Source organism: Xyrauchen texanus, chromosome 9, assembly GCF_025860055.1.
Source record: "Xyrauchen texanus isolate HMW12.3.18 chromosome 9, RBS_HiC_50CHRs, whole genome shotgun sequence".
Lineage (NCBI taxonomy): Eukaryota > Metazoa > Chordata > Actinopteri > Cypriniformes > Catostomidae > Xyrauchen > Xyrauchen texanus.
The window spans coordinates 15,902,040-15,917,419 of record NC_068284.1 but is presented as its reverse complement, the minus strand read 5'-3'; the positions used below and the strand labels follow the sequence as shown (position 1 = coordinate 15,917,419).

The window sequence follows — 15,380 nt, the reverse complement described above, 5'->3', positions numbered from 1 at the left end:
ATATCATAATTGATCATTTGAAACCAAAGAGTCAAAATCGGTTAAAAACGGCAAAGCTTTTAAAAAAGCAAATCAGCCTTTACAGTCACGTTGCCAAATTGCAGGCAGTACATTTTCTTGCATGTAACCACCCAAATGAACTGGCAGCACTGAAGCGATTCCAGTTACAAAGTAGTTAATGGGAAGTATTTTGAGTCACCATATTTCTGAGGATGATATGATACTGTAGGTCATGAAATATGACCCTGCTGAGACATCTAAGCTAATTTAAGCCATTCTCCTTTTGAACAGGGAGCTATATTTTAAAACCCTTGTTGATGTAGTTGTCTAAAATGTCTCATTATGAAAGGAAGAGTGAGGCTGTATAATCCATATCTAATGCTTATATAAGGCCACCCAAGGTTATGTGTTGATTTCATCGAGTTTGGCATGTGCATGATTCTTGCTTGATTAAGGAGCTTGGTGTGCTCCATTAATACACATTTATGTCATTACAAAAAGTCTTTAAAGGGATAGTTCACCCAAAAATGAAATTTACTCACTCTCATGCCATCCTAGATGTGTTTGACTTTCTTTCTTCTGCAGAACACAAATTAAGATTTTTAGAAGAATATTTCAGCTCTGTTGGTCCTCACAATGCAAGTGAATGGTGGCCAGAACTTTAAATCTCTAAAAAGCACATAAAGGTAGCATAAAAGTAAATATAAAACTCCAGTGGTTAAATCCATATCTTCATAATAAGAGATATGATAAGTGTGGGTAAGAAACAGATCAATATTTAAAGCTGCACTATGTAAGATTTTTTTGTTTACAATTAACAAAAGTTAATTATTGAGTGAGTACATAAAAAATCCATGTTCATAACCATGTCCTTGTCTTACCCTTATTCACAGTAAGGCTACAATAATGATTTTTATTTTGAGGATATTTGAGCTGTCGGGTCGGATTTGGCATGAAATCACAGGCATAGGTCATTCGTCCTTGCGTGTTTACGTCGTATCCGTAGGCTGAGAAAGAAGGTCTGGCTTTGTCGCGAGAAGCGGGAAGTGAGCGCAACAGCTGTTTAGTCAGTCGAGTCGAGGTTTCAGGAGTCAGGACAGCAGCAGAGTGAAATCAATCTCCTAATGGATTTAACTGTTTTTTTACTGTTAGGTGAAGTTATTTACCTGCTATACTGCTTGGATATGTTTTCTGGTAGGGTTATTGAAGCTTATATTGTTTGTTATGCTTTAATGAATCTTTAATGAATCTGGTTTAGTGAAGTTACTGTTACATATTTACTAATATTCATGACTTCTGAGTATTTTATAACATTGCATTATAAATGTCTCTAAATGTGTTTGCCACTGTTTTCTTAGGCTATTGCTTACCACATTTTTTTTTTTTGCCTGAGGAGGACCTAATGGTCTAAACTTTGCTAGCTAGTGTAAGCTAATAAAGTATTTTTGGAGCAATAAATCTGTGTACGGACTCTTGCCATTTTATCCTTTTAGAATCCTTCCTCAAAGTAAGTATTATGTCAGTAACATTTTTTAAGTGAATAACGTTATATCAACATTAAAATAGCTTGACATGACTCTGCTCTGCAGGTCATCTCCGAGTCCTCAAACCATGAGATTAATCTGCCAGAAGAGCAGTGCCTAATCGCAACTCAAGTAGAATGTTTCTACGCAAGTAACTTGCAGTTTTATGCTAAAACCGCTAGAGGGCCAAAAGTTACACAGTGTAGCTTTAAGTCCCTTTTTCCTATGAATTCTCCTCCCTGTCCAGTAGGTGGCGATATGCATGAAGAGTTTGAATCACCAAAAACAAAAGTAGAAGAATGTGAAAGTGGACATTTACAGTAAAAAATAACTTGATCTGTTTCTCACTCAAATTGGATTGCATCACTTCAGAAGGCTTGTATTAAACCACCGCAGTCGTATTGATTACTTCTATGCTGCCTTTATTTGCTCTCTGAGCTTCAGAGTTCTGTCCACCATTCATTTGCGTACTATGTACATAAAGAGCTGAAATACTCTTCTAAAAAGTCTTTGTTTGTGTTCTGCTGAAGAAAGAAAGTCATACACATCTGGTCAGGACCCCCCTATCTGAGGGTTGTCCCCCCCAAAATATCATTAAAATATGTGTATTGTAAATAATATAATGATATAGTCTTAAAATAATTATTTAAGAAATAAAATAATACAAATGCAAACGGGGCAACAACAAAAAACCCCTTGGTGTCCCCTTCAAAAATTGCTCTTGAGAATTGTTATGTTTATTGTCCCCCCCAACATTTTGATGAAATTTCCGCCCCTGATCTGAGATGGCATGAGGGTGAGTAAATAATCAGAGAATTTTGAGCTATTCCTTTAAGTATGGGGGGGGGGCATATCTTAAAGTCCCTTTAACACGAGGGCCTTTTGTGGATAAATTAATAAAGAATAAATAGTTGCATAATACCATATCTCCTTGAAAGTTTGCAGTGCACACTCAATCGTTTCAAAATGGATTTAGGAAGGTCTTTTGTAGAATAAAATCTGTAATCATCTGTGTGGATGATTATATCATTCACTTTCATAAATGTTTTACTTAAATGCATTACTAATTATGGATCATCTAGTTCCTATTAATTATCTGGCAACAATGCCATTCAAAGACAGAGAGGTTAAAAGTGCTATTTTTGCCATTACAATGCTTTGTAAGTAAGGAAAGCAGTGCTGTGTGTGTGCATGTGGGGGGTGTTCCGGTATCATGAGTTCTAAATCATTGAAAGGTTAGGGATCACCATGTGCCCTTAGTTTGAAATGAAACAAAGAAGTGACACCATCATATTCTAGTTCTTCTAAAATACAATTTTAATAAATTGGTTATAAATGCATCTTGGGTTGATTACCTGTTAACCTAGCTGAGACTGAAAGATGATACATAACGGGTAGACATGCATACATTTTATGACAGTTCATTCCATAGAATAATCTAGTTTACATTAGTAAAAAATAAAATGCATTTCATTCTGCTATACTACAGTCATTTCTAATTATAGTCATAGTTGCATCGTTAACAGCTCTGGCCATTGCAAAACTAGTGTGACTCACTACTAGATAATGTAAGTGTCATTAATGCCCGCATACTGTGCCCATTGATGTGGCATATGGTTTTAAATATTGTCGTATATATTTTGTTGACATTTCAATTTTGCTCTATAGCAATTCCAGCATTTATTAATAAAAAAAAAAAACAAAGTACATTAGCAGTTACATTCTTCCTATTTTTAAAGTATAGGGAAGAATAGAGAGAAAAAGCTGTACATGCAATCATCATTTAAGATTTGCCCAAATTCTCCAAAATCATCTGTAATATTTAAACTGTGAGTGCATCTAATGAAGCTGTCTCTTCTCTCATTGGGAAACATATGTTTATATACCAGTATCTCATTCAGTGCAGTTCAGTTTCCTCAGCAGACTTGCTTCTGCTATATTGACTTCACTAATAATGCATAGTAGTAAAATTATAAAGAAAAATCTGAATAAAGTCTAGACCCACTAAGACTTTTGGTAAGGTAAGCCAATAACAACCAACTATTCTGGTTTGCATAGTTATGTCTTCAAAAAAAATGTCCAGCCTAATACTACAGAAAGGGTCTGAAATCAAAAGAGCTATAACACATGGATTTAACCTCCATAAACGGTTATATTTCTACAGAATAAAGGGTTTTCAGTCACAGACTTATCAGGCCCAACATCTGAAATGTATGACCAAGATGTTCATTTAGTATATATATCTATTCCGGCAAATAATCTCACATAAAGGTGCTCACTTTCAACATGATACTGCGTTTGCTGTGACCTTTCATGCAAAGTCTTTGAAGTCGCTTCCCACCGAGCCCTGATCCAGAGTGCCCCGGAGCACACAGCATTAAAAGGAGCTTGCTGGAAGACAGATGGCCTGGGGAACACACCCTGCCCGCACACCTGGGCACAGATCACCCTGAGAGGGTGTTGTGTCCTAAAGTGAAATTCAGCTAATGTCATTCATCACACTGCACATGGTGTCAGGGTGTTTGCTAGAGGATGCAATGACAGGATTAATTGGTGTGTTTTTTTTGCCCTCTGGGACAACAGTGCCACATTGTGGTGATGAAGAGGAATTGACAGAAGGAATTGTTCACTGTATGTATTGGATTTTTGAGAGGATTAATATTCACTGCAAATCCATAAAGTAAACAAATATATTCCCTACATTCCCAATCAAGTCTCAAGAATACAAAGTTTTCAAATAAGCTTAAATATTATTTTTCAATAAAACAGAACTACCATCAAGAATGGTTTGAAAAGTGCTTTTGCTCTCCCTCTCTGCCCTTTATTCCTCTAGTCTCAAATACCTTAATTTGTCTTTAATTGTTTGTGCTCTACAGAATAAACGCCCTAGTAAAGGCTGCCCAGTAGCCCATAAATACAACAATAAATAGCTGTGCACACTCTGCATATTAGATTAACACCCCTCATTCACTCAAGCCTAGCCTTGTGCCTATTGTTTGTGAATGACAGATTTCACAGCTCAGTGTGTGATCACATGTCCATGTTGAAGGCCCTCATTAGGAGGTCCAGATCTTCCACACTGGCTGCATGGAAAAGCTCTGGCTGGTCCATGAGTGAGAGAGCGATGCGCAGAGCTGCCCATATGTTGCTAGACATCACCTGATGACTTCTGCTCTTCCTCTGCTGGTGCAGAGCCATCAGGAAGTTGCTCACTGCTTCCCTGTGAGAAAAAAAGAGAGATCACTGTGATTTTTTGAAAACAAATCCACAAACAGCATATATATTACATACAACATGCGTTATGCATACATATATTTGAAAAAAGAAAATGTAAAAAACAAATGATAATTAAAAAGAAAAAAATTGTATGGCTCTGTTCTTAAAATGTTTTACTTCTCTCATAATTGACTCACCTTCATGCCATACCAGATGTGTATAGCTTTCTTTCTTCTGCTGTACACAAAGATTTTTAGAAGAATATCTCAGCTCTCTAGGTAAATACAATTCAAGTGAATAGTAGCCAGAACTTTGAAGCTCCAAAAAGTAAATAAAGGCAACATAAAAGTAGTCAATATGTCTCCAGTGGTTAAATCCATGTCTTCAGAAGAAATATGATAAACATTTAAGTCCTTTTTTATTATAAACTTCACTTTCACATTCTGCTTGTGTTTTTGGTGAATCAGAATCTTCTATATCCATATCATCACCTACTGGGCACGGAGGATCATTTATAGTAAAAAATGTTGATCTGTTTTTCACCCACAACTATTATATCCCTTCTTAAGATATGGATTTATCCACTGAAGTATTATAGATTACTTTTATGCTGCCTTTATGTGCTTTTTTGAGCTTAAAAATCTGGTCACCATTCAATTGCATTGTATGGACCAACAGAGCTGAAATATTTTTCTAAAAATCTTCATTTGTGTTCTGCAGAAGAAAGTAAGTCAAACACATCTGGAATGGCATGAGGGTGAGTAAATGATGAGAGAAGTTTCATTTTTGGTTGAACTATCCCATAAGTATAGGAGAGACATATCTTAAGTATAACCTGTATAAACTGTATGTCTTGGCTACAGGAAAAAAGCTATTAAACATTTTCAACATTACTGCCCTGAACAAATATACCGTTCACTATACACACATTGACTTTTTAGATCCTGTCATTAAACTAGTGGCATAGGTTTCATGTGAACAAATTTGGGATGAGGGCATACGTTATCCCATTACCCACCACCAAAACAAAATCTGTGTCCCTCATTAAATCTAGGCCTGCATTAAACAGCCTATTAAAGGCTGTTCAGCAAAATGTTAAAAGTAAAACAATTAATGTATACCAGTGTGCTTTGATTATGTTTGCTTGTTTACTCAAGAGCTATAGCTAAGATATGAGGTAACACTTTATAATAATGTTCCATTCGTTAACATAAATAAATGCATTAGGTACCATGAACAAACAATGAAAAATAATGTTTTACAACATTTATTAATCTTTGTAAATGTTAGTGAATAAAAAAACAATTGATCATTGTAAGTTCTTTGTTAGTTCATAGTGCTTTATCTAATGTTAACAAATACAACTTTTGATTTGAAAAATGTAAAAGCATATGTTGAAATGAACATTAACCAAGAATATTAAATGCTTTAAAAGTAGTGTTCTTTGTTAGTTCATGTTAACTAATATGTAAAAAAATTTTTTTTTGTTTTGTTTAATGATTCATGCGTCAAAGATTCATACATAGCTTTTATTCATTATAATACAAGGTAATAACAAATAATATAACAAATTCAAACTTAAACCATCTTAAACCAGATTATCAGATTTGGCATGTGCATTATTCTCTGCTATCTTCTGCTTTAGTCTATTTCAATACAGAGTAAGGAAACATGGTCCATGTCCCATTAACCCTGTTCAGTGCATGGGTTCATTACCGATGTGCCCCCAGGTTGATGCAGCTGATACCGAGGTTGTATCTGGAGCGGATGAAGCCAGGCTGAAGCTCCAGTGCTCTTGTGTAGGCATCCACCGCCTCCTCACTGCGGTCCCCATTAGCCAGCGTCGCCCCAAGCCGGTTCCACAGCAGATAGTCCTGCAGAAACACACGTATGAGCACATATAAGTACAGTTAAAGGCAGTGTTGGATCTTTCAGATCCTAATACACTGTACACTACCAGTCAAAAGTTTTGAAACACTTGCCTGAAATGTTTCTCATGATCTTACAAATAATTTGATCTGAAGGCTTAAATGTTTGAAACTAGTTTTGTAGACAAAAATGTAATTGTGTCACCATATTAATTTATTTAATTACAAAATTAAAATGTAATAATAATAAAAAGCTTTTGAATGGATGTCTTGGACCAAATAATAAAGAAAAGCAGCCAATAAGTGTCCAACATGGATGGGAACTCCTTCAAATATTGTTTAAAAAGCATCTCAGGGTGATGAGTCAAGAGTACAAATGTCTGCAAATTCTAGACAAAGGGTGACTACTGTGAAGATGCTAAAATATAACAGTTTTGATTTTTTTTGGATTTTGTTTAGTCACAACATAATTCCCATAGTTCCATTTATGTACATTTTGTTTCTCATGGTCTGAGAGTCCTTCAGGTGCCTTAGGGCAAACTCCAGGCGGGCTGTCATGTGCCTTTTACTGAGGAGTGGCTTCCGTCTGGCCACTCTACCATACAGGCTTGATTGGTGGAGTGCTGCATAGATGGTTGTTCTTCTGGAAGGTTCTCCTCTCTCCACAGAGAAATGCTGTAGCTCTGTCAGAGTGACCATCGGGTTCTTGGTCACCTCCCTGACTAAGGCCCTTCTCCCCTGATCTCTCAGTTTGGTCTGGCGGCCAGCTCTAGGAAGAGTCCTGGTGGTTCCAAACTTCTTCCATTTACGGATGATGGAGGCCACTGTGCTCATTGGGACCTTCAATGCTGCAGACATTTTTCTGTACCCTTCCCCAGATCTGTGCCTCAATACAATCCTATCTCAGAGGTCTACAGACAATTCATTGGACTTCATGGCTTGGTTTGTGCTCTGACATGCACCGTTAACTGCAGGACCTTATATAGACAGGTGTGTGCCTTTCCAAATCATGTCCAATCAACTGAATTTACCACAGGTGGACTCCAATCAAGGATCATCTCAAGGATGATCAGTGGAAACAGGATGAGCCTGAGCTCAATTTTGAGTTTCATGGCAAAGGCTGTGAATACTTATGTACATTTTTTATTTTTAATACATTTGCAAAGATTTCAAACAAACTTCTTTCACCTTGTCATTATGTTTATTTTTTATAGAATTTTAGGAAAATAATGAATATAATCAATTTTAGAATAAGTCTGTAACATAACAAAATGTGGAAAAAACTTTCCGGATGCACTGTATATTAGAAAGAATGAGTGTTTCAAAACTTTTGACCGGTAGTGTAGTTTACATCATTAAAGCCTGAAGGTTGGTTTCAGTCTAATGCCATTTATATGCATGAACTAGATAAGAAAATCATTGCGCATTACAGAACAAGCATAAAATTGCACACTGTTAGGCTGCGTGTAAATTAGTTTAAAAATAGGTGTGCTGAAGTGTGTTCACATGACCTTTTCTCTCACCTCGGGTCGGACAGACAGTCCAGCGTTGAAAGCGTCTACAGCTCTGTCGAACTCTGAGCTGAGGTTGAAGAGCACACCAAGACCTGTCTGAAGATCAGGGTCCACTCCCTCTGCGTTCTGCAGCACTGCTTCCTGATACAGTTCCAACACCTCTACCAGCTGAGAGCTACACACAAACACCATAAGGATAACACCCAACATGGTATGTTAACATCCAAACAACAACAAGGAACATAATATCTTGTCTCTGATTATCTGATTGTGTTCTGATGCAGTTTTTCAAGCATGAAACATGAGAGCCGTAGAACAGAATAAGTTTTCAAGAAATAATAATAATAAAAAAACACACTCAGAAGCTGAAAGGTTATATATATATCAGCTCTGCCTGACTTAAAAGTCAGAAGTACAAAAAACTAAAGTGTAAACCAACCAACAGGTGGAGCAATGTGTCACTGATTCTATGCAGTAATGACAAGAAAACAAGAACGGCTGCTTTTTAATATATTAACAGTACACTTATTACACTGACAATAGGGATACACAGACAAATTCAATGGGGAATGGTGCATCACAAGGACATAGAGGAAATACACAAAGGTTTGCAAAAGGAACAATACTGTGTGTCAAGCGACCAACAGTTGAGAAAATTGTAAATTTTACCACAATGCATTCTGACTTAGGCATCCACATATCAATGAGAGTTTCAGACAGAAATGTCCAGTTATTCTATCAGAAATCCCATTCACTGTATTCCCGCTTGACTTTTGACCAAATTTTGATGGAGCGCTTGATGGATAGAAATGCGTAAGATGCATTTAAGGATGTAAAAAGCTCACTGGGTGCATCTCAAGTATTTCTATCTATCAAACACTCAGTCAAAAGTTTGTCTAATGTGTAGGCCCCAAAGTGTTTAGCTTATGGACACAATGGTGATAGATCAGGGATCACCCCTTACAGAGTTTGAAAATACAACCTTTCGATACCAGATAACACTGTCTTAGTTAAAACCACATAGATGCCATTTTACTTTGCTGCGTTATATATGCTGGATGAGGACATTGATTCATGCAAGCAAAGTGGACTGTACCATCCGAGAGTGGAGATAGGGGAGATGGAGGAGCCTCTGCGGCAGGGTAGTGGGGAGCCGTCTAGAGGGCTGCGGTCTTGCAACAGATGTCTATATCTGGGGTTGTATCTGATCCAGCGGTGGAGAGCCTCACAGGCTTCAGGCTGCTGTCCTGTGTTGGTCAGGCTCACTGCCAGAGCCATCAGTGCCTTCAGATTATTTGGGTGCAGCTCCAAACATCTATTTGAACGAGGACAGATGGACACAACATGCAAAACGAAGTGAGCGAGAAAGGTGAAGGACAATGAGACAAAGACATTTTATGAATGAGAGAAAGTTAAAGCTGAAGTATCAGCTTTTTTTCCAAGTATATCACTTTTTCAGAGTTAAAATACTTTCTTCTATCCCAGCTTAATGTGCAGAGACGACTGCCTGTGTGGTATAAAAATTCCTGTTTTTCTTTAGAGCAACCCACTTAGACCTGGCTATCTGACTGTTTGAACAACAACAGACGAGGGGTGTATTCGGAAAACTGTTTCGAAAACATTGTTTATTTTTGCAATTCTATTCGGTGGTTCTAGTGTCGCAGAAATTACATACTTCAGCTTTAATGAAGACTATTCCGGGTTCAATACAAGTTGAGCTTCCTGTTAAGAGTGGGTCGGCCGCTAATCACAGGGTTGGCAGTTCGATTCCCGGCCCACATGACTCCACATGTCGAAGTGTCCTTGAGCAAGACACTGAACCCCAAGTTGCTTCCAATGGCAGACTAGCGCCTTGCATGGCAGCTCTACCATCATTGGTGTATGAGTGTGTGTGAATGGAACACGGTGTAAAGTGCTTTGGTAACCTCTAAGGTTAAAAAGGTGCTATATAAGTGTAGACAATTTATCATTTAAGCTCAATCGACAGCATTTTGTGGCATAATTTTGATTACCACAAAAAAAAAAAAATAAACAGGTTACAGTGACGCACTTACAATTAAAGTAAATGGGGCCAATTTATGGAGGGTTTTAAGGCAGAAATCTGAAAACTCCCTAAGAGTGTATACTGTGCATATATATATATATATATATATATATATATATATACAATATATACTGTATATACTGACTTAATTAACCTGGTACAGCTTAAAGGTGCTATATGTAAGATTGACAACAAGTGTTTGAAATGGGTACTGCAGTCCAAATTCAAAATATTGGAGTTGTCTTCCCCACCCCTGACTCAAAGCTCATGCGGGTTGCCAGAATGAGGATATTCAAATTAGCCAACTCAGCATCTGTTTTAAAGGATTTTTGGGCTTTAAGCTGTCTCCATCTTCCAAAGGCATCTCCCATATTTATCCTTATTTTAGTACACCTCTGGTCAAGGTGATTTTTAGACGGATGGTGAGGCTGTTCAGTTCGGGTGGAATCTGTTATCTCTGATCCAGTTCGTTTGCTGGCTTCCATGGATGCAGTACACAGTGTTGTTTGCCTGCAACTTGTTCAAATCTGGCAACCCGGCGGTGTCGAAATACTATTGGTGAGTGGGCAGTGTGCGGGATCACACAGGCCAAAAGGTAAACAGAAATTCCAGCCCGGAATGGAAACTTCAAAGTAGAATATACTGGCTGCAGCATTGTTATCGGAGAAGCCAGTATTTCAACTTCGCATGTTTCCTAATTCTCTAATGACACATGATGGTCATTTTACGATTTAGTACAGTAAAAATATTACATAGAGCACCTTTAAGCAAAAAAATAAAAAATTAAAAAACGTGGAATGAAAAGGGGTTGGGGCTGAATACTTTTTCAACTGTGCAGACTGGAAATTGTGTCACTGCGTCTGGATGGTTTTCAGTATAGAAAACCATCCTTTATATAGACAAGGGTGTGTTAAACACAATGTGACTATTTGTACAGATGATTCAGTGATTAGTGGATTTTGTGAGGAATCTGAATGCGCTGTCCTTCTTAAGATGCTTCAGATTTATCTGAGTGTCTGTAAGACGTGTAATCCCCCACAAAAGGGCATTCAAATGCTGTATTTGCAACATCATCTACACTAATAGAACAGAGCATTAATGCCCCTCTGGCAAACATCAGACACCAGCATAAATCGCAATGCCCTCATGAATGTCTACTCACCTCTGAAGACAAACAATGGCTGCCTGCTCATTCTCATTCTCTGCTTGTGTGGTCCCCAAAACCAGCCAAGCCTTTGAACAAGAAAAAAAAAATACTACAATTTGAAACAAACATTAGAGTTATAAGAGCAAAGCAGAAATGAAAAGGCTGAGCATAAACAGCTCGAAGGGCTCTATAAAAATGACGTTCAATTACTGGGACTGCCAGCTGTATGAAACATATTGATGTTGCCTCGCTTAATGTACTTGGCCAGTGTGATTAATTGCATGCCACTCAGGGGATGTTGACAATGGACTCTACTATGGTTTTGATTAGAGTTAAACAGGATCAAATTCATAAGCCATCCCAGAGGTTTACACCATCTGTCTGCCACCGCCTTGGCTCATAAAACATGGGAAATTTCATTACATTTTCGACAGTGATGACTGGACATAAATGAGATATAAAGAAGGCTGGATAGGAAGAAAATTGATTTGCCGTGTCTTTAAGCGATAAAACAAATAAGTTGGTCACTTATATAATCTGTTTCCTTATCTATCATAAGGAGGTGAGGAAACATAAGATACTGAGTAAACTGAGTTGAACAGGAATTAATAGCTCTGTCCCAAAACCTAGTGAGCTGCTTTGCTGTCTACTGCTGTCTACATAGGCAGCTGTCTTCTAATGCAGCATCCTTACGAGATGGAACCCTAATAAATGACTGATTTGGAACATAGGCAGCAACTCAACCACACTTATAGCCAGTGCCATTGACATTGAGGGTGACACGTCCCACCCACTAGATTTTTAAACTTTTAAACAACAAAATACTAATAAGCACACAAATACATAGCACACATATATATTCACTCAAAAAAATATTTTAACCTATTTTTAAGATGTATCCATTTAAATTGAATATCAAATTTCCATCTAATATAATTGCCTAATCTTTATCTAAATAAAATGTATAAATCATTTTTAAAGTTTTGTTAATTACATTTTCATCAATTCAATTAGATGGATTACATCAATTCAATTAGATGGAAATGTGTTATTCAATTGAAATGGATACATCTTAAAAATAGGCTAAAATATATTTTTTTGTGTTGGATAAAATAGTACATTTGTAATTAAATTGATAATTTTTTTTTATCCATATATTTCAGTGCTCTACTCACAATTGCAACATTAGCATGTTGCTAAGCTAACAACACAATAATTTAATAAACATACAAATACAAAGCACACATAAATTTTGGGTAAAATAGTCAATTTGTTATTACATTGCCATTTCCACAAAAGGATACATCCAACATTTTATTTAATAAAACTAATGATTAGTAACATTAATACATTTAAAAATGATTATATTACTTAAGATTCAACTCATTTCAATGACTTTTCCAGGCCTGGAAATCATGCTCAACAAATGGGCTGGCAAGAAACTGGAGGGAAGAGTGTGTTTGAGTTTTGTTGTAGAGGTTTTTACCTCTGAATCCTGAGGGTCCTGTAAGATGGCCGCCTCCAGCAGCAATACAGCGCTGTTCAGATCCCCATCTCTGCACCTCTGCAGTCCCTCCTCAAAGGCATTGACAGACTCTTTATAGGGGTTATTGGTGTGGAAGTAGTAACCCTGCAAGCAACAGAACCAAAGAACAAACACAGCCATTTTTTAAGCGAGTATTTAAGTGAGGGACTCTCTTACGAAAAACTCCAATTGACTTGCACTAAAGGAGTGATCTGAGACATATCTAAGGACCAGAATATCATAGAGGAGGTGAGCTCTTTTTACTTGAACCAGTAAGCAACCACCCAGAACATCCTAGAAACTACCTAGCAATACACTAGCAATCATAGCAAGGCCCTGGAAACCATACAGAACACCACCGCAAAACAGCATTTTCTTCTGAAAATGTAAAAATCTTGTTATGAACACCTTATGACCTTATAAACACCCACTCTGTTCTCAAATGAAGAGTCTGAGCATTAATGACTGAGTGCAGTTTTTGAGTGGTTCCAAACATTGATCACATAACAAACTGCATGTACAAAAATGTGCTAATCAATGTCAATGCTAACAGGTTTTGATTAATCAGGCTGTTTTTCTGATAGAACTACATCATAGGCTTTAGAAGTCATTTTTATCTGCATATTCTCTGCTATCTGTTTGGAACCACACAATTATGGAACATGAGAGAGAATTTTAGATGAAAGAGAGCATTATGTGACATCTGGAGTCCATAACCTTTGAAGTGATAATCTACCACTTTATCACTTCTGTCATCATAGAAAACGCAATACTGAGAATCTGAAAGCAGTCATTATGAAACTATATTCAACCTTTGATTGGTTAACAATATTCAGAGCATTTATGATAGGGCGACATTCTGCTAACCCTCTCCTTAATGATTGACAATCTCTTTTCATGTTATAGTGTCTTGACTAACATAATACCGTCAAAGTGTTAATTCTTCTGATTGACCACAGCATAATGTAGAGTGTTCTGATTGGATGAGATACCTTCTCAGTCGGTGAGAAGTTAAGTGGAACCAGTCCTTCACTGTCAGTGTTGTCCAGCCAGTTCCGTCTTACAAGCTCCTCCCACTCAGCCTGCATTTTATCCCAGAACTCAGTGTCTGACTGTGGGAGACAGTTACACAGCCCTTTAGAAAACAAACAAATATTGACATATAACACAAAATGAGGCCCACCATTTTTATGTTTAAAGAAGGTTTATTGTAAAGATTCCAGTTTTCACAAATATACTGCGTATTCGCACAGCTTTAACAATACCGTAACCCACCCAGCTTGGAAAACTGAGGAAACACTTTACAGCATTTAAACTGCTGGATTTGTGTTTTTCCATTTTAATTAGGTGCTCCATTTTTATGCGGACATATTGTTTTTTATTTATAAAAGCTGCGATGAGCCGCAATGTCAAAAGGTCAGAGCCATACTTATCTTGTTATGGAGCTACTTGAATGTCATATGCAAGAAGCACATTTATAATTAGATTACAATGACACACCTCTCAGATTTCATACAGTATCTAGTACAAATCAATCTGACAGGTCAGCTTTATCAGTATATAACGTGTGTCTGAATTTATTCACTGAGTTCTACGTGTCAGATCAGATGGTTATTATAGCTCTAAGTCCGAGCAGAGTCCAGTTACATTACATCATTGACCGTAGACCTCAAGGGGAAAGTATTATTATTATATGTGTGTGCATGCATTTGAATGTGTATGCATATACTCTCACTGAGCACTTTATTAGGAACACTATGGTCTAATAAAGAGCCAGATGGTCTTCTGCTGTTGAACCCCATCCGTAGACTTTGTCAGCTCGAAACGGTCTGGACATTCTCTGTTGAACTCTCTCATCAACAAGACGTTTCCATCCACAGAACTGCCACTCACTGGATGTTTTTTGTTTTTGTCACCATTCTGAGTAAACTCTAGAGACTGTTGTGTGTGAAAATCCCAGGAGATCAGCAGTTACAGATATACTCAAACCAGTCCATCTGGCACAAACAAACATGCTGCGGTCAAAATAACTGAGATCACATTTTTTCCCCATTCTGATGGTTGATGTGAATATTACCTGTAGTTTATTCATATTAATATATTAACTGACAAATAGTTTTGTCTTAAACCTGTTTGGATAAAATAGATAGTAAAATAAGGCATAATAAGCAATCTCAAGTTCATCGTTTAAAATAACCCTGACAGAGTGATAAGGACCCCACTGCGAAGAGGAGGTCACCCTGATATCATCCTAAAGAAGTTTATTTTGCTTTACTGACAAACTGACTGTAATTATCCTACTTTTTACACAGCTACAAAATAAATAAATAAATAAAAATTTAGATGAAATGTCCATTTGAGTTAATTTGAAATGATTTATCATGTAAGAAGAAGGAGACCAATGGTGAAAGGGGTTATGAAACTAGCATAGCTATCAATGAAAGCAGTTGCCTGAGACTGGTCAATTATAAAAAATATATGACCACAGAATGACACGATTGACTGATCAGAATCATGTATTTCACTGAGCCGTGCAATAAAGG

General features: G+C 37.1%; 1 protein-coding gene across 2 annotated transcripts in view; it reads right to left on the bottom strand.

Annotated features, from left to right (window-relative positions):
• Positions 1 to 2,827: 2,827 nt before the first annotated feature.
• Positions 2,828 to 15,380, bottom strand: part of pex5lb (peroxisomal biogenesis factor 5-like b) — a 51,363-nt gene continuing 38,810 nt past the window's right edge. For both annotated transcript variants that reach the window (XM_052133259.1, XM_052133260.1), the window contains 7 exons: positions 13,830 to 13,949; positions 12,799 to 12,942; positions 11,328 to 11,398; positions 9,218 to 9,436; positions 8,131 to 8,296; positions 6,456 to 6,613; positions 2,828 to 4,743 (listed from right to left, as the gene is read on the bottom strand). In XM_052133259.1, coding sequence (XP_051989219.1) covers positions 4,554 to 4,743; positions 6,456 to 6,613; positions 8,131 to 8,296; positions 9,218 to 9,436; positions 11,328 to 11,398; positions 12,799 to 12,942; positions 13,830 to 13,949 — 1,068 coding nt within the window. In that variant the 3' untranslated portion in view covers positions 2,828 to 4,553. The remainder of the gene's footprint in view (positions 4,744 to 6,455; positions 6,614 to 8,130; positions 8,297 to 9,217; positions 9,437 to 11,327; positions 11,399 to 12,798; positions 12,943 to 13,829; positions 13,950 to 15,380) is intronic.